Source organism: Lacerta agilis, chromosome 1, assembly GCF_009819535.1.
Source record: "Lacerta agilis isolate rLacAgi1 chromosome 1, rLacAgi1.pri, whole genome shotgun sequence".
Classification (NCBI taxonomy): Eukaryota; Metazoa; Chordata; class Lepidosauria; order Squamata; family Lacertidae; genus Lacerta; species Lacerta agilis.
In genome coordinates this window covers 64,856,189-64,881,071 of record NC_046312.1, presented here as the reverse complement: position 1 = coordinate 64,881,071, position 24,883 = coordinate 64,856,189, and the positions used below count along the sequence as shown (strand labels likewise).

At 42.2% G+C, this 24,883-nt stretch overlaps 1 protein-coding gene across 1 annotated transcript; it reads left to right on the top strand.

Annotated features, from left to right (window-relative positions):
• The first annotated feature begins 334 nt into the window (after nucleotides 1-334).
• Nucleotides 335-24,041, top strand: OVCH2 (ovochymase 2). Its single transcript, XM_033152034.1, has 21 exons — nucleotides 335-656; nucleotides 2,529-2,635; nucleotides 4,333-4,424; nucleotides 4,681-4,853; nucleotides 7,124-7,219; nucleotides 8,072-8,223; nucleotides 8,701-8,896; nucleotides 9,635-9,658; nucleotides 10,748-10,838; nucleotides 10,938-11,071; nucleotides 12,353-12,493; nucleotides 13,034-13,164; nucleotides 14,741-14,834; nucleotides 15,685-15,816; nucleotides 15,909-15,989; nucleotides 17,022-17,208; nucleotides 18,865-18,937; nucleotides 20,179-20,374; nucleotides 20,619-20,770; nucleotides 21,823-21,988; nucleotides 23,857-24,041. The coding sequence occupies exons 1-21, from the start codon at nucleotides 452-454 to the stop codon at nucleotides 23,874-23,876; spliced, it is 2,643 nt and encodes an 880-aa protein (XP_033007925.1). The 5' UTR covers nucleotides 335-451; the 3' UTR covers nucleotides 23,877-24,041.
• Nucleotides 24,042-24,883: the final 842 nt, after the last annotated feature.

The window sequence follows — 24,883 nt, the reverse complement described above, 5'->3', positions numbered from 1 at the left end:
CAGATGGGCAGGGTAGAAATAAATTATTATTATTATTATTATTATTATTATTATTATTATTATTATTTAATAAGTTCAAGTGGATTCAATCACATTATGTTCCCTAGTAAATTAATTTGGGTTGTGGTGTCAACATAGAGTGTTATTTTGCTCTCAGATCTATTAAAGAAAAGAAGGAAAGAAATCAGATGCAGATAGCCTTGGAAAAAGCAATAATTCAAGTGTAGTTCTAAATAATCAGCTAAACTGGTAAAGGACTTTGTCTGATGACCAGCCATTTATTGTTCTTTTTAATGTACTGTATAGGCTGATCTCTTGAGACAGTCAAACTCAGTATTTAGCAGGCTTTTGTTTTAAACCCACAGTCCCTCGAGAACTGAAAAGGAATCATGCTTGGTTAAATGTGGGAAAAATTTAGTAATGCCTGGTTAAAAGCTTTACAGCTGGATTAATGAGTAACCTACACTTTAATTATGCTGCTACTGCTCTCCCACTGTGTTATAGCTTCTTCTTTGCTACTATAAAGTTCTCCACTCTGTTTAACTTAGTCACTTACAGCCTGAAAATGCCAGTGGCCTTGGCCGATCTGCTGTTACTTATGCTTGTGGCAATGTATCTTAGAGAAGGCAGCTCTGCACCAATGTCTAATCAGCAAGGTATGGCTATGATTTCGTGCTTGTCTTTAAATGTTTTCTAACGGCATAGATCCATATTACGCATGATTAATAGGTGTTATCTTCACTCGGAGTGCCTCTAGCCTGATTTGTTTTGTGGGAGATTAGACGTTGGCTGTTTAATGAGCATTCATTTTGATCTGTTGGTGCGGAGGTTTGATAAGACTTGCAACGACACAATGTCATTCCACATTTTCCAGTGCATTTCCCCCTTGCTTTCCTTACTGCAGAAAGTTCAGTCTTTTTGAGGAAGTGGGTTTGTTGTGCAAGACTTTCCAATCTTTTATAAGTATGAAACCTGAATTTGCCCATGTGATTGAATCCCACTCAAAAATAGCAGCAACCTAGAAGCTTCTTCTTCTTTTTTTTAAGTTCTCAGTTTCATCCCAGCCGCAGCTCTTCTGCATGGGGTGGAGTGATTTCCCTCCCCTAGTCCAAATTGCCTTGCCTAAGGAGCAAATGGCTATTTATTGAGTGACAAAACTGAGAGTTGATTCAGATGCTGATTCAGATGCCCTGTGACAGCAGCTACATGCATAGTGTAATGCAGGGATTGGCAACCTAAGGCCCATGGGCCGGAAGTGGCCCGTGGAGGCCGTTTAACTGGCCCACGAGTCGCCCCCGAACAGAGTTGCCCACTTGGCAAGTCCCCACGCGCTGCACTAAACCAGCACAGCGCACGCAGGGACTCTCTTCCGTGGCTCTGGAAATCGCTACTGCAAATGCCCAGATGCCGAAAATCGCTTCTGTGCAGGCGCGATTTCCAGTGATTTCCAGTGCTGCGCTGCACCAGTGCACCAGCCCAGCCCACGGAGGATCTCCACAGGAGTGATCCGGCCCATGCCCAGTAAGCCTTGTCAACCCCTGGTGTAATGCAAGAAAAGCAGGCCATTGCTTGTATATGAATCAACCTACCTATTTTTCAGAAGAATCGCCATGTGGAATTCATGCATCAAAGCAATGAAATAACTATGCATCAATAACAATGAAATAACTATTTTTAAAGAATAACAAATGTATTTTAACGTGTACTTCATTTATGATCCTGGACATAGTCTATTCGTGAAACTTTGCATGACGGCAATGAATATAATTTTCTAAACTTTCCTTATTCTTGTATCAGTTTTGATGTTTTTGTGCTAGATAGAAGCCATAGAGGCAAACAAAAGTGCTGCTGGACATTTGATAAAACCAAATCTGAAATAACTTCACAGTGGTTTTTAGCTATAGCAAACTTTTCCAGAGAGTGATATTTCACTTCCATTTCACTTCTGTGAAGATATTTCACTTCTGTTTTGCATGAGAATGTAATTTGTTAACCACTGTGTATATTTCCAAAATAAGCTATGACAAACACACCCCGAAGCCTGGGTTCTCTTTTTTTAATTCTCCTGCTGGACAAAGGTAGTCCATCTGAAATCCCAAAAAAAACCATTTCTACAGAAGTCTGACTGTGCATAGATGTTGTTATGTTTGTTAAACATACACATATATCTTGAGCTATTTTTCTTTGCACTTCTCAAATTTAGAACCTTGATTATTGCTTGTTTTTGCTATTTACTTGAGTTTTACTCACTGCATTCATAGTGACTTGCAGTGCAAGCCTTCTCTACTCAGAAGTAAGTTATACTGAGTTCAGTGGGATTACTTTGACATACATAGGTGAAGGATAGCAGCCTAAGATTAGAAATAATATAGATTATTAGATATTGATGGGAAAACTTCAATTAGTACCACCTGGAAGTGAAAAGTTATTTGGCATCTTATGGGAAAAAACCTGGAGATGAACATCCAGCAGTCTTGCCCTCCTCCTCCCTTTTCTGCACCATTGTCTCTGTTCATTATGCCTTTCAGATTCCAAGTGTGGGCAGAAAATGGAAGCAAATTCATGGCATTTGTACAGCTATCTCTCTCGGATTGTTGGCGGGACCCAGGTGCAACAAGGTTCTCACCCATGGCAGGTAAGCATATCCCTCCCAGTTACAGCTTTAGTCTAAGTTCTAAGGTCTCCAGCTCAGCTTTCCTCCACCTGGTGCCCTCTGGATGCCTCAGACTACAGCTCCCATCATCCCTGCCCATTGGCCATGCTGACTAGTGCTCATGGGAGCTGTAGCCCAAAACATCTGGAAGTCAGTAGACTTTTGCGGAAGGCTGGCCTAGCTTATCATGGATGTGGGGGGGGGGGACACACACACCAAAAACCAGGGTATTGCTTGCAGGTGGCAAGAACAATCTCCATTCTCTCTTGGTTGCTGGAAAACTGTTGTGATTAATATATTGCCTACAAGGCAGGAGCGATTTTAAGAAACTGCGACAGGCATACCATTTGGGAAAACTCAAACAATAGCTTCAAACCCATAAGCAATGGCCTATCTCAGGAAAAGTAATTCACACCCACATCCTCAAAGCACCCTTTGCTGGACCTCCGGGGTTCCCTGATGAGAAATAGACCTTTATTTCTCTTTCAGAAATCCAACAGGTGGGACAAAACATATTTTAACCTTTTCATGCTTCTAGGGACATAGGAAGCTGCCTTAAACTGAGCCAGATGATTGGTCCATTGGCCCAGTATCATCTATGTTGGCAGCAGGTCTGCATGGTCTCTAGAGGGATCTTTCATATTGCCTAGGCAGCTGAAATTTTTTACCTGCATCTTCCTGGGATTGAACTTGAGTCCTTTTGCATTAAAGTTTGTCTGTGGAAACTGAATTAAAGGTTGCAATCTGAAGTTTGCTTAGTTTTCAATATGTTTTTGTTGTTCAGTCACTTGTTTGCTACCTGGAGCTCCCTTTGGGAAGAAGGGCAAGATATAAATTTAATTTTTAAAAATACTATGAAGCCCCATTGGAAGATACGCTGAGAATACAACCCTAAGCATGTCTACTCAGAAGTAAGACCCATTGAGCTTAATGGTGCTCGCACCCAAGTAAACAAGGTATAGGACTGTAGCCTATACCTTACAAAGTTGTGACGATTGCTAAGTGGTAGGCAAAAACCAAATGGCCCAGCCAATCTGCCAAGTGGAAAAATTCCTACCAGGCCCCTGACAAGGGCAGGCGACCAACCAAAGTCCAAAGCAAGGCCATAGTGTGAAACCTACCTGTAGGGAGGGAGGGTGGGAGATTCGAGGAAGCGAGCCGAAAAGGAAGCTCTTCGGCTCGCGCCTCTCCTTTTGAAAGGGAGCCCCGGCCACGCCCCCAGCCGGCTGATTGGCCTGTTGCCTGCTGACGTGGCCGGGGACTCCTCCGTGCGGTGAGGGACGAAGTCCCCCGCCCAACAGGAAGTGGGAGAGCGGCTCCGCAGTCCACCGCAACTCCTCCCCACAGGGAAGTGGAGCGGACTTACAAGACAGATATTGAAAAGCACTGAAAACTAAGAGATCTATAGGATGTGCATGCAATGTGATAGTTAGCATTCACTTCTGCTGCATATCCCTAGTAATTTGGTGTGTGCGTGTGTGCACGCACACGCACACACTCACACCTCTATTTTCAGACATTAGCAAAAATCATTCAGGATTGTAAACATTCAAATGTGAATACCAACAATCGCCATGTTGGGACATGCATGGCACCTCTTCTGTTTTCTGTCTTGCTTTTGCAAATGCGACAGGAAAAGGTTTGCATTTCTAATGTGACATGTTCTCTTTATGGCACAGGTTTCCTTGAAACGAAATAATCGCCATTTTTGTGGAGGAACCCTTGTTTCCTCTCAGTGGATAATCACAGCTGCTCACTGCGTTGTAAGCAGGTACAGATAGAGAATTTCACTTGAAGGCCATGATTCCAGGTTGTTGTTTTGTTACATATTTTTCATAGCTTTCAAAAAATGTTCACTGCACCTGAAAACAGCTACTGGAGCGCAGTATATAATGTCATAAAATAAATATAAATGAATAAATGAAATAGTTAGGGTTTGGTGCTTTGTGATGATATTTCTGTATTTTGTTTGGCTTTGTTTCAAAAGATGAAAACCAGTTCCTCCCCCTTTTTCTACCACTGTGCAGATACCTGCTTGGTTCGCTGACCGTAACTGCTGGAGAGCATGATTTGCGCCAGAAAGAGCAGGAAGAGCAAACCCTACATGTAAAATCTATCACCAGACACCCAAAATTTAATGCAAAGAAACCAATGGATTATGACATTGCCCTTCTGAGAATGAACGGTCACTTTAAATATGGTAATCTTGTCTACAATTACCTGCCTGTTATACACATTAATTGTAATACTCAAGGGAAAATAATTTATTATCAGGAAGCATAGGTGAATCACACAGATACAAATTTCATTGCCAGAACAATTGGTGCCTTTTCATTGCTTTATTCAGGAGAATAAAGACCAAATTGATGGGGATATTGTGGACTGTGTAGATTAATTTGGTTCTCAAGGCGAGTGTAGTGTGATTGATTTGCCATATGACCAGCTTTACAACTCAACCACTCTCAGCACATGCCAGTTGGGTCATGTGACTTGGTCATGAATCAAGCTGTGGCCATTGCCAAATCGGCTGCCAAGGAAAATGTGGCAAATAAAGAAAGTACTGGCATTCCCACCAAGTAATTTCTCACAATCTCTCTCTAGTGTGCTGAACTGGGAGTACAGGAAGCACAGAGGAGAGAGATCTTGCAAAAGCAGGTGCTTTCCCCACCCACCCACCCCAAGAACCTTGTTGGATCAAACCACTGAATCTGACATCCTGTTTCTCACGGTGGCCAAGCAAATGCCTCTGGGAAGCCCACAAGCAGAGCTGGAAGACAATAATCATAATGTCAACATGTAAACCCATGCACTTAAAAGGACTAGCAGGAGGCTGTTTCCCCTCTCCATCCCCACACAATACAATTCAAACAAACACAAACGATAATAACAAAAAACATGTTTAAAAAACAACGACAGCAGCCGGTACAGCTATCTCCTCAAGGGGGGAGTTTCACAGATGTAGGGCTCCCTCCCACTGAGAAAATCCTATTTCTGGTACCTGCTAGTCTGCAATGGTCTTAATGCCTCAGCAGGCAGTCCTTCAAATAGCCTGGTCTCTCAATCTGACTAATCTTTTCCACATTTGGGAATTTGAGAAATTTGGGTACATTTGGGAATTTGAGAAATTGTAAAGGATACCACCACAAAATTTCTGACGTGTGGAATGTGGTTAGCAAACTGAGATTTTGTTTTGGGGGAGATCCTAGCTACCTATCGGGTCCCACATACTACAGTTAAATTAGAGTTGCCACACATCCAGAATTTCCTGGACATAGCCAACATTCAGCCGTCAGAAACAGCGCCCAGGCGGTTAAGTGTCTGGGGAAATCTGGACAAATGGCAACCCATGTCGGAAGTGTAGATTTTGGTGAATTTCCTTAAAAATAGCTCTGGAACTTCTTTTTTATTTTGAAAATAAAAGCAAAACAACATTGCCCAAAAAAGCTGAACAACTTTTGTGTCTGGGTTTTCACTTTTTGAAATATGGCAACCCTGATTAAATCCAGTTTCACAGAAGGAAAGGCAAAAAGAATAGCTTGCCCAATAAACTGAATGCAAGGCTGCAATTCTCTGCATGTTTTCACTGTAGTAGTATATCCTGTTGAACTCTGTGAGATTTACTTCTGAGTAGTTCTAAATAGGATGCAGGTGGTGCTGTAGTCTAAACCACTGAGCCTCTTGGGCTTGCCAATCAGAAGGTTGGCGGTTTGAATCCCCACAATCAGGTGAGCTCCCGTTGCTCGATCCCAGCTCCTGCCAACCTAGCAGTTCGAGAGCACACCAGTGCAAGTAGATAAATAGGTACCGCTGTGGCAGGAAGGTAAACAGCGTTTCCGTGCACTCTGGCTTCCGTCAGGGTGTTCCGTTGTGCCAGAAGTGGCTTAGTCATGCTGGCCACATGATCCGGAAAAACTGTCTGCAGACAAACACCGGCTCCCTTGGCCTGTAAAGCGAGATGAGCGCTGCAACCCGAGTGCGATTGGACTTAACTGTCAGGGGTCCTTTACCTTTACCTTTTTAGTTCAAAATAGAATTGCTCTGCATATCCTATCTCCCCATCTCTATCTCTCTCACTGGGATAAACAAGACACCTGCTCCTTTGATAGCTGTGTAGATAATGTCCCTTGCTTGGCCTAGATGTGAGTGTGTGTAGTAACCTCTGGCTTTTGGGTGATTAGAATGTAGCCTACTGTACAAAGTTTCCTCATCCTTGCTCTGAAAGATTAGTGAGGCAGGACTTAGCTTTGCAGAAGCCATGCTGATCCTTCTTCAGCAAGACTTGATCTTCTATGTCCTTGATAGTTGTGTTTTTTTCACCCATTTATCTGGTGGATTCAGAGCATAGCTCCCACTGTGTAGACTGCAGAGGTTGCAAAGGTCCAGTAACTACTGCTTGTGTCAGAACTTAAATTAACATTATTTTAATATGTCACACATTAATATTCCAATATGCTACTGTGTTCATGGCAGGTTCAACAGTGGGGCCAGTATGTCTTCCTGAACCCAATGAAACGTTCGATCCAGGATATTTATGTGTCACTTCTGGCTGGGGTCGCCTAAGAGAAAGTAAGCCTAAGCTATTATTTTTGGAAGCACGGCCATATCAAAGCAGCTGTGTAAGATGTTGTGTTGTGAGTTGAAGTTTTGTGATTCTGTGACATCATCCCTTTGCAACACAATCCCCAACTGGTTGAGACTTCCCATATGCTGAAACAAAAATACAATAATAAATGAGAAGGGGGGGGGAGTGGTTTTGAAGCTGTTACAGCAGAGAAGAGAGATACAATGACAGACTGAAGAGACTCCAGAAGGATGACCCTTCTCACAATTAAGGAGCTTTGGGAAAACATTTCTTCTTCCAGTGTACAACTTTCAACTCCAGATTGATGTCGTTACTAAAGCTTCTTAGTGAGCAAATACTGGATACTGCTGTAAAGAGATATTCAGAAGCCTGTGCTTATTTTTGTTTGGTGAAAAATGTCTTAAGAAAGGAAGGGCAGAACTATATTCCCCCCTCCCTGCAATGTCCAATGACCTCACACTGAATATTCCAAAATTCATCTTGGCTCTGCTTCCTGTAGTGTCACTTGCCATATTTTTCTGTGGAAGCCACATTGAATGAATGGCTGAAAAAAATATTGTCTTCCTCGCTCCAATAAGCTGTTCCTCCACCAACACCATTCACTGTCTGGCTTGGACATTTTGTGGAAAGGATCCTATCTTGGTTACAAAGCACCTGCTTGTCATGCAGAAGGTCTTCGAAGTTCTAGCCCTGGCATCACCAGTTAAAAGAAGTAAAAGGTGGGGCAATAGGTGATGGGAAGACTTCTGAGGTCCTGAAGAGCTGCTGTCAGAATAAATGAACCAATAGTGTAACTTGCTATAAAACAGTTTCCTACGGTGTGCTTGTTTTTCTAGATGGTCTCCTCCCTGAAGTCCTGCATGAAGTGGAGTTGCCCATCCTAGACCATGGCGAATGTTCTAGAGCATTGTCAACCTTAAAGAAACCTGTTCAGGGTGACACTGTAATGTGTGCTGGGTTTCCAGATGGTGGAAAGGATGCCTGCCAGGTTGGTAAAACGAAGAGCCTTTTCTTCCCACCTACCTGCCTGCTTTTCCATCTCTGTGATGGGGCGGGGGAACTTTCCAGAGCAAAGAGATGGAGCTCATACTTTTCATGCAGAAGATCCCAGGTTCCACTCTCGACACCCGCTGTTGGACTCCTTTTCATGAAGCAGCAGTCCATCACAAGCACTTCAGGTCCAAAACATTTTGCTGCCTGAAGCAAAACTCAAATGGCATCCCATCCCACTGCACAGTGGGAGCTATGAAAAGATCTGTAACATTCAGACATAAATTCTTGCCTTCCTCTGTTCCTGTTCCCCATCCTCATAGCTTTGCCTTAAACAGATCACTTCAAACTGCCACGTGGCAGGGGCAGTCCTGTCTATTGGACAACTGCAGGGTGTACTTTTGAAGGATCACTAAAATACCTGCATGTAGTGCTTTATATATGTATCATTTGGATCTGTTTCTTTTCCCTACAGGGTGACTCTGGGGGATCTCTGGTGTGCATGCGTGAGCATGGTTCTTGGACCCTGGTTGGGGTGACCTCATGGGGCTATGGGTGTGCTCGCGGCTGGATGCAAAACCTTAAAAAAAAGTATAACAGAAGAGGAACACCAGGAGTTTTTACAGACCTTACCAAGGTGCTCCCTTGGATTCAACAACATATCGACACCGGTAGTCAATATTAATCACCTTCTGCCTAATTCACATATTAAGGAGTGTATCCAGCAAAGTTTTCCCATTTGCACAAGGATGATCACTTCTGCAGTGGAAGCCCCTTCCTTCTCCTCTTCCTGCATGTCCCTGCATCTCCCTGAAATCTACTGCAGAAGGTTAGAGAAAGCCCCAGGACCATTTGGGGGAGCGGGGAGGAGAGGGGATGGAAGTTCCATTGCACAAATGGAAGTCCTTGCGTGAACAGGTTTAATTTGTCAGCAACAACCCTAAATCTTTTATTTAAAGCTGCCAACCCAACAGAAAAACATAACCTGTTGGGGTAGTGTGAGGAAGTTGCCTTTTCTGTAAAGCTAATAATTGCAGCTTTGACTGGGTTGTATGGCAGATAATACAGTCACAGATGCCCTTATGTTTTTATATATGCTGGAAGCTGCCCAGAGTGACTGGGGCAACCTTATCAGATGGGCAGGGTACAAATAATAAAATTATTACAAATTATTATTATCAGCTTGATTTCAGCAGCTTTACAGTCATGACAGCTACTGTGAGCTCCACTTAGAACTCTTCCAAAACAGTTGTTGAGGAATATATTGTCTTAGGACATCCTTGTTATATGGAGTCAAACCCAAAGGGAGCAATGGATGTTTTGTTGTTGCAAATTCATTATTACATTTCTGATTTGCCATAACATTAATAGTTCTTCACTAGCATATTTCTCTTTTCCTTTTAAATTAGATATCAGAATGAAAAGCTCTACACGTGAGTATAATGTGCCTGAAAACACCTTCCTGAACTAAGTATGTACTGGCAGAGTCCAAGATTCCTTGTGCATGATTTAAAAGTATGGATTAGAGATGATTATTTCCGTAATGCTTAGTTTTGTATGTGTTTGCACTGCAGTCGGTAGAATTGGGGTTTTAAAATTTTGAATGTAAATGGATCAGAGCATCTTAATTTTTATGTGTGTGTTTTCAGTCTAGAAATATTTTAAATCCTACCCCAACTCATAAAAAAACAAAAGGACCCATCACCGACATCTCTGTGTAAGGATGGAAAACACTCCCATTTTGAAACCCTTATAGCCCAATGGACTTATTCCCTGAATAAGGCAGCTCCCATGTTTCTAATAGAAGTCATGATTATAAAGCTGTTAGCTTATCTTGAGTACTGCAGAATACTTGGTTTGCAACATGTTTGTTACTCTCTCCAATAACATTTGCTCTAAAAATGTGGAAAGTGTCGCCATACAGAGGGGGTTGAGAGGCCAGCTGGCTAGTCCCCAGCTGGATCATGCCCTTCCAGCCGACGTGCTGGCCGATCCCACGATCTCCGGTGCAACGTAAACCAGCGACTCAGACTTCAAAAGTCTGAGCACACTATATTAGCAGAGCGCGCTGCACGAACAGAAGCGGCGTGAGGAGGCTTGTGAAAGCATATTAACAAGCAGATTTATTAAGCATAAATCAGGACAAAGAAAAACATGTCTCTCCTTTGTCTCTTCAGAGAGAGTCTCAAAAGCAAAAGCTATACACAACGGAAGTTCCCAGCAATCTGTGCTGGTGTGTAAACAGACATGTGACACACAACAGTTCCATGTCTGCAACTTAAGGTGGAATGGAATTTTCCCAACAGAAAGTTGTGCTTTTAAATGTAAAATGGACTCAATCATATAATACTATTTCTTGCTGTTTAGGGTATGTGTGAGAAAGAGAGAAAAAGAAGCACAACATTAAGTTAGCCTCAAAACAAAAATGTTTTGGAAAATTCTACCACTGTAGCCTCATAATTCTTGGTTACCTCAAATCTGTTAGACCAATAAATCTTGATATCTTCATATCCACATCACAGCATCATGCAGTGTGCAAGATGGCAAACTCCCTGGCAATGAAGGACAGCTTGTTTTCCCTGATCATCCTAAGCATTTTTACCAGGACAACCAGTGAGTAGCTGAAGTCCCTTTTCAGAAACTGTACCTGGTATCATGCACCTGTGCTTTATTGATTGCCAACTAGAATTCAGTTCTTGTGCATCAATCCAGGTTGTGCGTTTGGACTCTGCTCGTCCCAGAAGGAATGCATATACTGCTGAATTTTACCCACTTTGATGTGGAATCCGATATATACTGTGACTATGATGCCTTGTCAGTGATTTCTAAGGACGATAGGCTCCTTGGTGAGTGTCTTCTTCAAAATATAAAGGGCACCAGGCTGCACACTTTCCCAAATGAAAAGCAGGTGGTTCTTATACGGTTGAAAAGTTGGATATTTGTTACCAGCACATGCTGTACTGAAGTGAACACATGGTGTGCCTTGGCGACCTGTCCAAACAGGAGTTTCACCTATGGGAACTTCGTGGCATGGACACAAAAACCACCCCTGTTTTCCTCTGAAGTCTTGGCTACCATAGTAGTGCTTTGCTTCCTAGTATGTCTGACACTGAGTGAGGCCATCCATGCCCAGCAGCCTTGGGGGAGGGTGTGAATGTAGAGGAGTTGCTCTTTGCTTTCCCTCATTGATATTGGAGGGCCCTCACCCACATTGACTGAACTCACTTTCACGTTGACAAAAGTTACAGTTGAAAATGGTCCGTGGCCAGCTGAGCAGAGAATAAGAAGACAGGAAAGAGTTATCCACCTCTCTCATCTGCCTTGCCCACATTCCTGCTTGAGATGGCCCAATCCTGACATTGCTCTTCCTTTCTGAAGGGTTTTTGGAATTCCATGTGTAATGATGCTCCAGGTATTCAGAGGTGTTTTGGGGCGCAGGCACCCCAGACAAGCTTTGCTGCTAAGATGCCCACAATGAATACAGCTGAAATCTGGATACAAATGCTAGGTTGAGCCTGAGATATATTAAAGCATTTTTGGGTTGACTCTTCTCCTTCTGAATCTTATATAGCCACCAGGTTACACATTGTTGTTGTAAATTAGACTGAATCAGTGGTGTGTGGTGACATTTTTTTTTAAAGGGGAACAGTTAGGGCCAGAGGTGCCAACTTGCAAGGGGGGCAGGGGGCAGGGGGATATTACGTGTGGGATGCCCCAACATCCTGATGTTGTCCAAGCATTGTGATTCCCTCCCTAACCTGGGCAGAAGCATCCCAGGCTTTGGGAAGGAGGTGCCAGTGCTCTGACAGTATGCTGGAGCTCTCCTGCCTCCTTCCCCAAGCTGGATGGGCTTTGAGAAGATGGCAGAGGGGGACTCTTGGACTCGTTGGAGCATTGTGCCTCTCTCCCTAAGCCAGACAGCAGCTTCCTGGATTTTAGGAAGGAGGCCCGAGGGGAATATTTAGGGGTCTAGCCTAGTCTCCCTAGTCTATCGCTAGGGACACCACACCACTGGCTTGTATACTATGGTCCTAAGCATACCTACTCAGAAGCAGGTTCTTCTTACATTAGTAGAACCACTCAGTAAATATTAGCAAAGTTGCATTGATAAAATCAACATCTTTCAGGGAAATTCTGTGGCAAGGAGCTCCCGTTACCGATTTTGGTTGGTTCCAATAGCCTAAGGCTAAAATTTGTATCTGATAACAAAGAACATGGATCGGGGTTCTCTATGATATACCAAACTATTGAGCCAGCGTCTCTTCAAGGTAAGTATCAATACTTTCTAATAATATATGAGAGTCCAAATAGGCTTCACAATATATATGGATTACAGGCACTAGATCGGTTACTTTAGTAATTGCGATACTTTTTTGGTGCCTTACATGGGAGTGCGCTAGGGAGATTCTATGATTTGTAGCTTTAGCAGTCATTGGTCGAGATGCAATTAGTACACAGATTTATCATACAAAAGGGTTTGATGGTGAAGAACTGAGCAGTTGCACAATTATTAATATAAGTGGACCACATGAGTCATTTACAGACTTAGCTCTGAAGACCTCTGGAGGAAAAAATGACTACAAGAGTCAAGAGCAAACATAACCCAACCTTCAAATACCCATATTTAGAAAGTTCCCTTATTGCAAAAATGAGTCTTGGAGTCCATTGAAGCAATCCTTTAATTATAAACAAAACAACAAGTTTATATTTTACTGTAAGCATAATGAGCCCACAAGCCCAATGGTTTGTAGTTTGCCAAGGGGCTATTTAAATTGTCTCACTTTACTTTTGCTTCACCGTCTTTCTAGACTCTGGCTGTGGATCTATTGCCATACTCTTCGAGGAAGGAACGGTGCAAAGCATGCACTACCCTGAGGCTTACAATAATCTGGCAGATTGTCAATGGATTGTTCAAGCTCCAGAAAACCACGTGGTCAAGGTACAAGGCAGGGCTGATTTACTGACACCAGCACAAAGGGTTTCCTCTGAACACCATAAGTTTGATTCCAACCTTCACAAGCAACATAACATTTCACTCATGAGGCTGCCTTATTTTGGTGCTGTTTTATTATTAGTTAACATATAATATCTTGCATTGGGATATCATTTAAATGCAATGAGTAGTATTCAACTCAGTTTTACTCAGGGTAAAACTTAATGAACGTGACTAAGGCAGATCCATTAATTCCAATAGACCTCCTCTAAATAAATCTTAGCTGAATATCACTGTGTGTGGATTCTTTCTTTCTTTCTTTCTTTCTTTCTTTCTTTCTTTCTTTCTTTCTTTCTTTCAAGTTTCAGTGTCCTTTGAACCTGTCTGTCTGCAAACTCATTCATACATTTTGGGTGTAGTTTTATGTGACACTGACACTTTTGCTATATTCATGTAATATAGGGGTATAGGTCGTATGTAATGCTGTCTACATTCTTGTGGTACCGGTAAATCAATAATTCATTCCCAAGTATGAATTTCAGACACTAGAAAATGAAGTATACTCTTTTTCTGCTGCCAGCAACCATCTCCAGCCATCTTTCACCACATTTTTCTACAAATGTCATTGTAGACCAGTACCCCAATATAATTTGCATTTCTAAAATGTTGGGGTGTACTCTGCTCCCAAGTATTAATGTCTTATCTGTTAATACTCCCCAGTATTCACGTTATATCTGTACATCTTATTGGAGGCCTCCAGTGACTAAAATGACATTTGGCCTGCACTCCTATGCACCTTTCCCTAGGACGGAGTGAGTCCCAATTAATTCACTGGAACTGATGTCTGAGTCTGGTTTGTGTTGTGTGATCTATTCATAAAGATAATAACTATTCCTTTTATATTTGTAATATGTGTTACAACATACTACGTTCCTGATTATAGTGTATTTAAGATTATTTTTCCTTGATAGAAATTATGGATGAATTCATCTTTAAGGCTGCAGTACTATGCATGTTGGACTTCTGAGTAACAAGCTTAGGGTAGCACTGCACATCAAGAAAATCTTTAATAATTTTTTTTAAAAAAATTGTCAATGATCTCTAAACTTCTTTTTTAAAAACTTGACAACATTTTAATTTTAAAAATGTTTTAAGACCCTGGGGCCCCAGAGGTTGCTCCTCCCATTTTGATACACGCAAGCATTGTAGACTGCAGTCAAGCAGAAACTGTGGATCTGCTTTAATTTGTAAATTATAATAAATTATAATGTTTGAATTTGGGGGTGTGCAGAGAAATCCTATGCATGTTTATTCTGAAGTAAGCCTCCATGTGCATCTGAAGCACCTGAGGTGTGCTCCATGTGCACATTTATTCCAGCCTTTATTGCAGCATTAATCTATGCCTTGTTTAAATGGTATTTTCTTACTTGCCATAGGCAGAGCAGCAATTTAGTTTCCATGGTAACACTGCTGACTGATCTATGGCAAGTAAGAAAAATATCTGAAACTAAACCTCTTTGTGTTTGATGAACTTTTTTGCTGTTGGTTACCGGTATTTTTTATTTTTTTATTTTTTTTGAAGCTCACATATGAAAATTTTGAACTGGAGGAAAACGAAGGCTGCACTTATGACTCAGTGACAGTGTATGAAAATGTTGCAAAGGATAATGCAATAGGTTTGTTTTTTAATACTTATTTCTAATGCTGTGCACTAAATGAGATTTGAGTCCATTGCCAGGATTCCTTTCTTCCCAGTTGGGTTTCAGTACCCAAAATAAGTCCAGTTGGGGAGACAGTAGTGGGTGGTGTGGCAACGCTGCAAGAAATGGATTCGTTTCACTACTTACCATGTACACACCTGGTTCTTAGAACTGGCCACCATCCCTACTTCAAGTGAGCGAGTCTTCTTCAAGTGATTGGGGTAGGCTGCACTTTTATTAAATAAGGAGGTCAGTTCCCATCACATGTAGTCACATTGTTTTTCACTATTTGGCTAATCTTGCATTGAACACACACACACACACAGAGAGAGAGAGAGAGAGAGAGAGAGAGAGAGAGAGAGAGAGAGAGAGAGAGAGAAGATAGCATAATTACAACTCACAGGGAAACCTCTGGTCAGTATCTGAAACTGTCCATTATACTTTTTGACTCTAAAAATTCCTTTAATTTATATCAAGGAAATAGTAGCAGTTGCCTAACACACAGGGTGTAATACAACACTCAGCAAGCATTTTAGTACAGCACTTACCCCCCCTCCTCTCCTCCTGTTATGGGGGTTTTCCCAGCCCTCCTGAGCAGATTTGTGGAGGGTTCAGGGGAGAAGTCCTGTTTCACTAGTGGAACTCATTGCACTGACTTTCAACGCTGCATCAGTTTAATGGGGTCTGACCCAATGTTGATATAAAGAATTGTCAGCACAAAGGACACCAATTTTTTACGACACCTGTTTGATTTAACGTTTTGTATGCTGAGATGCAGGGAAGTTGTTTCTGTTCTGCTGTGAACCTTGCCACTTACCTTCTTTAGCTCGATCCTGTGGATTTGCTGTCCCAGCACCAGTTGTGAGTTCCTCTAGTACCATGCTGGTCAAGTTTCATTCAGATGAGACAGAGACGTTTGGTGGATTCAAAGCCAGAATTTTGTTCATCTCTGTTGCAGGTAACAGAAAATCAAGGATTATTCTAGCCCTAGAAGAAAGTTGATTTGAGGAATTCTGACAATGACTCTCCTCTCTTTCTTTTAAAAACTAGACCTAAACATATCAAATTCGAGCAGTGAAGTAACGCTTCCGGAGGAAATAAGTGATGCCTCAAATGAAACTGACATTCCTGGTAAATCATCTTCTGTGAAGGTATCCTTTGGTAGGAGCAGGGAAAGGGCAAAATGAACGTAGAGAGGAGTCCAGGGTTTGGTTTGTAGATATTCTATACATTCTACACACAAACAAAGTTTGGCTGGAAAATGTGTTTTCCTAATAAGGCAATAGAAGATCAATTCCAAATATATTGGGGACTTCACTGCCTCTATTGCATCCTCTACTAGCCATCCAGTGGAGCTCCTCCAAACGGTTCAGAGGTTCCTGGCATCTGAGGAAGTTTCCTTGGAGCCCTCTCTGGCTCACTATTTATAAGACATTCTGAGGGTAAAGTTGTATGACTCTGTAGCGATATTGATCCCATAGTTCATGCAGAACAAGCATGAATCTTGATCATGGTCAATCTGGATCAGGGTAAACAAAACCTAGCCAGCAGGGCATGCTTGGCCAGCTTCAGCGTGTGGTGAAAGGAGTAGCTGTTACTATGTTAGTGTAAGACCAAGCAGGCTGCTAAGGTCAGCAAATGAGAACTTGCCTGGGATAGCTGCTCCTTCCCACCAGAGAAAGAGAGAGGGGGGGGATATGAAAAGGCTCCCTCCTTCACCATCACCATGCTGTGGCTGCTGGTTGTTCTGGCCAATGAACTGCTTCATTAGCCACCGTTGAAACACCATCCTATCAATTTGCCTGCAAGTCCTACTAAATCCAGTGGGACTTTCACATTAAATAGAAGCTGCCTCTGTAGAATCAGCCAAATGTGGGCAGCTTTTTCCTCCCCCCTTTTTTTAGAAACAATTTTTACTAAAGATTTTCTTGGTTTACAAAAGTACGTGCATTGTGTCTTTTTCGTGTCGTAAAGTCTTTTCTACAGATCTTGTGCATTTGAGTGTTGTATACAGTACAGTATAAAGTTGGGGAAGAAAAGAAGGGAGAGAGGAGGAGTGGTGAGACTTATATGTGGGCAGCTTTATTCCGTAATAGGCACAAGTGGCTGGTTGTTGGTTTTCTCCCAGTTTGCAATAGCTTTCCCTCTTTTCTATGTTGCCAGGTGACATTTGTGGAGTAGCATCCAACCAGCCCAGGTTTCTTTTCAGTCGGATAGTTGGAGGCGAAGAAGCTGTACCACATTCTTGGCCTTGGCAGGCAAGCATACAGATTTTGGGAGAAAACATCTGCGGAGGGGCAGTTCTTACAAGCACATGGGTGGTGACTGCTGCTCACTGTTTTAAAGAGAAGTAAGTACTATGTTATGCCTAAGGAACAATAGTTCACAGCGCCTGAACAGTTTGGAAAGCACATTAACAAATGCATTATTTAGAGTGTCGTCCTATGAATGTCTACTTATGACTACATATTGATAAGTGTGTATAACATCCTTCACCAGCCTGCTGAATATTTAGACTGCTGTGCTGGCTGCAGTTCGAATCCCCACGATGGGGTGAGCTCCCGTTGCTTGGTCCCTGCTCCTGCCAACCTAGCAGTTCAAAAGCACGTCAAAGTGCAAGTAGATAAATGGGTGGGAAGGTAAACAGCATTTCCGTGCGCTGCTCTGGTTTTGCCAGAAGCGGCTTAGTCATGCTGGCCAGATGACCTGGAAAAACTGTCTGTGAACAAACGTCGGCTCCCTCGGCCAGTAAAGCGAGATGAGCGCCGCAACCCCAGAGTCGTTCGTGACTGGACTTAACTGTCAGGGGTCCTTTACCTTTTTATCTCCCGTAACATGAACTCCCACACCCCCATTTTTCACCATACTAGAAGAATTCAAAGAAGGTTAACATATCTCTTGGTCATTTACCACCCCAGAAAGTTCTGAAGACCAGTCATCACACCCAGAGTAACTAGGGATAGCAATACATGAAGATAAAGGAAAACATGTGTAGGTTTGGCAAGTTCTTGGCAGACTACGTACCAAATTGCAAGAGACTGAAGAATATATATTCCTCTGGTACCCACAAAAAACGTTGCCAATTTGATATGACTTCCTGCTCCCACCCCATCAGCAAGACTGAGGTTCTTCATTTAATATAAAACCAGAGCAACCATTTCTTGACCTAAACTGTGTTTCTCCCTTCCCCATGGCCAAATCAGTGCCGGATTTATGTATAAGCTAAACAAGCTATAGCTTAGGGCACCACTCTCTTGGGGGCCCCCAAAAAAATTAAAGGAAAAAAACACATATATTTAGAGCTTAATAATTATTTCACTATTAATATTCTTCTTCTTAATTGTATTTCAGTTCAACAATTACTTTGATAAAATACATATTTTTGTTATGTGCAGATGGCTTTAGATACCTATTAGGTCCTTAAATTACCATATGGCATAAATTCAGCACAAAAAAAACAGCGACAATTTGTTGTTGACAAAGGACAGCTGGACATATAAAGGGTCCTATTACCTTCAGTAGTTTAGGGCCTCATCAAACCTAAATCCAGCCCTGGGCCAAATTGCAATACTCAAGGCCTCTTCAGTCATTCTGTATCTATGTATCGTGAACACACGGGTTCTAAAACACACAGTGAGCCTCTTAAGAGTGCAGGAGGCTCTGTGCTGCACTTTGCACTTCCAACTGGGCAGAGCCGGCCTGTGCATTCCTGCTGCCTCCTTCTTCACCTTGTGGGTTTCCTATGCATTTGAAGAGGTGTTTCGTGGCACTTGTGCGGAAATCAGTTGTTTTTATGAGTAGTATTGATCTCTTCCAGCAAATCTACTCAGAAGTAAGTCCCGCTTTGTTTAGACTTCAGCAAATCAAATTTGTTCCTATTCCGTGTGTATTCGGAATCCCTGTGTGGATGGGAGTAACATATTAGCAAGCTTGAATGAAAATGTGTGGTACAGACTGTTGGAAGAAACTTCCGGGTTTGTTTTAACCAATTACATTCTCTGTAAAGGGAAAAATACGGAGATTTTTGGAGTGTGGTTGCTGGAGCTCACGACATCGGAGAACAAGAGCCTAATAGTCAGGTTAGTACAAGTTATTCTGTATTTATGGAAGGAACATGTCCTTATCCCGCAACATGCACAAAGAATTCTCCCTCTCCCCATGGCTGTGGGAGCATAACGAAAAAGAGTTTTGCATGAAGTGTATTTTCAAATACATCTATATCTATCATCTATCTATCTATCTATCTATGTCACGATGGACTTTATAGTGAAGTACTGAGCCTCTTGGGCTTGCCAATCAGAAGGTGGGCGATTCGAATCCCCGCAACGGGGTGAGCTCCTGTTGCTCAGTCCCAGCTCCTGCCAACCTAGAAGTTCGAAAGCATGCCAAAGTGCAAGTAGATAAATAGGTACCACTCTGGCGGGAAGGTAAACGGCATTTCTGTGTGCTGCTCTGGTTCGCCAGAAGCAGCTTAGTCATGCTGGCCACATGATCCAGAAAAACTGCCTGTGGACAAACGACGGCTATCTCGGCCTGTAAAGCGAGATGAGTGCCGCAACCCCAGAGTCATCTGCGATTGGACTTAACTTTCAGGGGTCCTTTACCTTTTTTTGAGGTGACTACCAGTATACGTGTTGTTCTATGACTGCCGATCACAAAAATAAAACAGTGATCGAGCTATACTCAATAATTCTGAGTCTAGACAATTGCATAAACTACCTGAAATGTGTTTTTTATAATTGTTTTTATTCAGGATTCTCTTGGGTTATGATAGTACAAGCATTGTCTCTCCTTTTTTTGTTTAAAATATGCTTTATTTAGGTTTCTTTAAAATACAAAAAGTAAACACACAATAAACAAATATCATAGAATCTAAACAAAAAAGAAACAAAGAATTAAGAATAACAGTTTAAAATTGACTTCCAATTGTTTGTATATCGCTTCCCTTAATGATTGCTCTTAGTCTGCTCTGTCTAATACAAAGTTTGAAAAAAATAAGTGAGTAAATAATTAATTCTTTAATATAATATAACTATCCCTGTATGTATCTCAATCTAAGCAAATCACCAAATCTGTTTTTATACCTTCCTTTATGAAATAATCTTCAACATATTTCCACTCAGCTTTGCATTTTTGTTTTGGCATTTCTCTTACTTTCATATCACAAAGTCATTTCTAAGATTGGTTTTGTTCGATGTGAGACTTTAATGTTGTATACAGTATAAAGTTGGAGGGAAGGTGGGGGGAGAGAAGGGTAGAGCAGTCTTTGAGCTGCTGACATCTTCCCATGTATCATCCTGCTGTGCTTTCCTATTTCTAGAAAAGATTGGTGAAACAGTACATCCTGCATCCAGATTTTAACACCACGACTACAGATTCAGACATTGCACTGGTAGAACTCACGGAGCCTTTCGAATTCAATCATTATGTTCGTTCTGTGTGTCTGCCTGAGAAAGACGAAAAGGTTGAGGCTTCCAGGGTGTGCGTCATTACAGGTTGGGGCACTCATTATGAAGGTGAGTGCATTTTCCTTTCAGTAAGAATTTTGTGTTCATCTATTAGCCAGCTAGCAATTCGTTTTTCATTAGGGACTAGTGGAGAAGTGGGGCTCATGAACTGAGAATGTGGACTGCAAAAAAATGAAGTTCATGCATATTAAGCTTGACATGTGAAAGAGAAAAAATAATGTTCTTTTCATATTTGAGGAGCTTATATCTGAATCTTAGTTTTTGCTGAGTGTGCTCTTTTTAACCCCTCAAGATGGAGAACGTTCAAGGAAACTCCATCAACTTGAAGTTCCTATTTTGGTTTCTGAAGAATGTCAGAAATACTATATGAACCATCCGGGTGGTCTGAACAAGCGGATGTTCTGTGCTGGATTTCCTACTGAAGGAGGAAAGGATGCGTGTACAGTAAGCAGTCAGAGTAAATGCATTCTATTCAACCAGGAATTAACAAGGTCTGTGCAATAATTCTGCAAACACCCAGCAAAACAGGGACCAATAACTTTATTAGAGCCAAGGCAAAGCTTCTTCTGGTTCTTGTCTAGCCATAACTACCAAGTACTAAAACAAAGAGTGGAAAATGAAATTAGGGATGGGCAAATTTACCCCATGAGAGGTCTTCTAATTCATTCATTCATTCATTCATTCATTCATTCATTCATTCATGTATGTCATGGTAGAAGCTGAGATGAAATATCTGTTTTTCTAAGATCTTGTAAGCATGTTTGACTTTTACACATACAAAGCCATGAGTGAAAAAGCTGTTGAACAAGGGCAGTGGATATTAATCAATATATCATGATTTCTCCTGCTAGTGGCATCTCCATTTCCACCTCCCATGGTTCCTTCACCTCCCCACTGTTTTTTAAACAATGTTTTGCTGTTATCTTAGTGGCAATGACATTGCCATGCTCTGCCTCATTTTGAGGAAGAGGGCCCTTCTTCAGAGTGAGGCGTGGTGAGGGGTGAGGCAGTCAGGAAAGCATCATTTTGCTGCAGCATCTAGTCTACAACTGCTTGAAGGTCTCATATGAATGTCAGTGGAACTATTATTTTTGGTCACAATTCCTTATTACTTACTCTGCAATAGTGTCTCTTACCATAACACTCCAGAAACAGCTCTATAGATTGCTATCTTTCACTCTGTTGAGCCTACTTGCTGTCATACCTGTTTGCTGGCAAATGGTAAAAGAAGATTGAGCAGCTTAAAGCTGGCAACAGTGGTGGTCGCAGGAGACAGGCACTGCATTCATTTCTTTGTTGCTAGCTTCAGCCTACAGTCTAAATGTAAGGACACGAATAGCAATACCCCTTAATATTTAGAAAATGAAAGTAGCACAATACATGTGGCAAATCAGAATGTGTACACTGAGGTCACACTGATGGCTCTTGAAAGTATCTTTCCTCATCAGCTTACAAATAAGTATATATTAATTTTAAGCTCTATTCATTTTTATTAGGGTGATTCAGGAGGTCCACTGGTTTGTCCATCAGAAGAGTCAAGCTACTACACCCTTAATGGAATAATAAGCTGGGGCCATGGTTGTGGAAGAACTGGCTATCCAGGAGTTTATACGAATGTTGCGTCTTTCACCAATTGGATCAGTCAGCACATATATGGAACCAGTAGGCATCTGTTTATTTTAACAACAGCATCCAATATGGAGGGACACTTTCTAAGGAGGGATGTCCAATATGCTCCCATAGACATGTGGGGCTGTATAGAAGTGTCACAGACCTACTGGCACCCCCTGCACCTGTTAGAGGAGATGGAAGCAGTGCTAATGTAATTGCACACATGCACACACATACACCTGCTCTGGGACGAAGTCCTGTGCTTCTTGTCTTTGGGCACAAGAAGGCAACATAAACACATCACACGTGTTTCTCCTCTGGAGAATCACCAGGATACTCAGGATCTTGTTGGATGAGAGAAACAGAAAGTGGGGAGACAGCATGAAGACGTAGCACTGGATTTAGGGGGTGAGGGGGTTCCTCTGCACAGGATGCCGAGCAGAGGGAGTGCATGTGCATCATAATCATAATCATCCCTATATTTATATGGATGCGCAAAACAGAAGGCAAGAGGGAGGAGGGAGTGAAAATAAGGAATATTTAGGTAGGGGTTGCCAATTTTTTTCCTCACTCAGGGTGCCATATTACCAAAGTCCAGTCCTGAAAAATGTCTGGTCTCCTACTGCAGAAGCCAGTTCTGCTCCTTCCACCTTCTCTCGCTCTGCCTACCACACATACTACAGTAAGGCCATGATTGCCCCTCCTTACGTTGGTGAAGACCCTAGCTCTATTACAAAGACTTGTTCCACAATAAATTGGCCTTCAGGCTTCCACAATACTCTTGCTTGGTTTTGCTCAAGCGAACCAAAAACAGCTGCTGCTTTGCAGTTATTGGTCACCTGAAAGTGTACAGCGGACAATCATTTCCCATGCCAATGTATTTTATTGCAGTGATACCATGCAGGCTTAATCCACGAATGATCCACTTTGTGGAACACTTAAATTAGAGGTTCTTAACCCACGTGAGGCACCTGTCTAAAACCCCATTTCTCCCTCAACCTCCCTATGGCCTTTTTCTGTTTGCCTTCCCTCTCCCCATTTCTCTCTCAGTTCTGTCCATTAAAATTATTCCTTCATCTCTTCCAATCAACTGTGGCTGCACCAACACTGACCCTAGTCTGGGGTCCCAAGATTCACAAAATTGTGTTCACCTATTGAAACTGAAACACAAGTGTGAAGTGCTTTGAACCGCTAGGAACACAACCTCTGGGGTCTTTTCGAATTCATCACAAGTGGTAGTGGCACTTAATTAAAAACCATTTTAGAGAGGGTTGTTTTCCCCATAAGCAGAGGCGGACCTAGGCTCCTTGGCACCCTTGGTAAGTTGCTGTATCAGTGTAACCCATTGCACCTTTCACAAGGAGATATCTGCGCCTCCGAAGCTGGGAAAGACCATGAACCAGAAACTTAAAAACTTTGCTTTTTGTCACCTTTCATGCTCTGCCAGTGACTTCTTTCATGGCCATCAGGGTCTGCTCCACCTCCTCTCCTCCTCTGCCATTGGTCCATCTGCTTCCCTGCCTCCTTCCACTCACTGCTTTCGCTTCTGTCTTTTCCCTCCTCCTGCAGCTCTTGCTGGCTCTCTCCATTGTTCTTTCTTCCCTCCTCTCAAACTTCTAATAGCACTGCTCCGCCAAGATGCCCAGAGAAGCTTGCGTCCCTCGCCCAGCCACCCAGAGCAGCTCAGAGAGCATGCAGACAGGCAGACGGGCTCCTAGCCACTCTGAGCCAGCATGGAAAGGCACAATTTTTGCACCTGCCCTCTGGTCCTGTGCCCTTGGGTGGGGGCCGACCAAAACGACCCCTAGGTATGCCCTTGCCCATAACAAGTTTGCCAAAGCATCATTATACAGTAATTAGATGGCTATGACCTCTTTGCTGTTTTATAGTTGGACTTGACTGTCTTGCCTCTTTTGCAGACTCCTCAAGCCAGGAATGAAGATCTTCTATGAATGTGAGCATTTAAACCAACAGCTAAACCATGTGACTTGACAGCTTTGTTCCAAAGTGCATTACCTGGATCATGTGTAGCAACTCTGTATCTAGAGTTCATGGACTGCATGTTTCATAATTTGAAGAAGGAGGTGTAGCCTTCACATGGGTAAAATATGCAGCTTTGGACACTTCCATTTAGAAATAATGTTGCTGCGATTCTATGCACAGTTCCCTAGGAGTAAGTCCCACTGAACTTACTGGGAGCATGTGAGTTTTCCCCAATGAAATGTTTCATGTGAATATTTTTTATAATGTAAGGGTACATAAATTATTTTTAGTAAATATATTAATATGCATTTTTCAATTTATCATGCCATATGGCAGTAAGATCACTTTCAGACATCTAGAAGAAGCGCATGTACTTTCTGTTTCTTTTCTTCATGCTCCAGTCTTAGTCAAAAAAAGGAGGTGGTTTGCAAAACACCCCCCCCCCAAATATGGAGACACCTGTTCTGTCCTCACATTGGGATATTCATTTATTAATAAAGGTTTGATTGGTGTGCGCATATTTAAGTTTCTGTGTGCATTTAATGATTACTTAGGTAGAAGCACTTGATGAAGATTAAGGATAATTCATAGATTTATTGTAATCTGGAATAATCACTACAGCCTTACAGTAAAGATAACTTTGTTCTTTGAATGGATGTATGATCTTTTTAAAAAGCGCACACTCAACTGCCTGTATTGTAGTTTGAAGCGAGGGCAATGAAAATAGATGTCATTGGGTGGGGTGGGTGGATAATACGACTGGATGTTAAGCAAAGCAAGAGGGCAAGACAACCTGGCTTGGTACTGAAATCATAGTGCCGGCATTGGCCAGTTGTTCCCTTTACTTGTAGAGTTTTGGAAGGGACCTGACTGTGGGGGGATGTCTTGAAGGAGGGGAATGTCATGAAGAGTTTCAGGTGTTCATAATTTACTACTACACCATGGATTCCTCCTATCCCAGGA

Excerpts from the sequence above, each read along its gene's own strand:
- OVCH2 (XM_033152034.1), top strand. The coding sequence starts at position 452 with ATGAGTAACCTACACTTTAATTATGCTGCTACTGCTCTCCCACTGTGT. Across the intron at positions 15,817-15,908 it reads TTTGTTCATCTCTGTTGCAG|ACCTAAACATATCAAATTCG; the intron begins GTAACAGAAAAT and ends TTTAAAAACTAG. Across the intron at positions 17,209-18,864 it reads GCTCACTGTTTTAAAGAGAA|GGAAAAATACGGAGATTTTT; the intron begins GTAAGTACTATG and ends TTCTCTGTAAAG.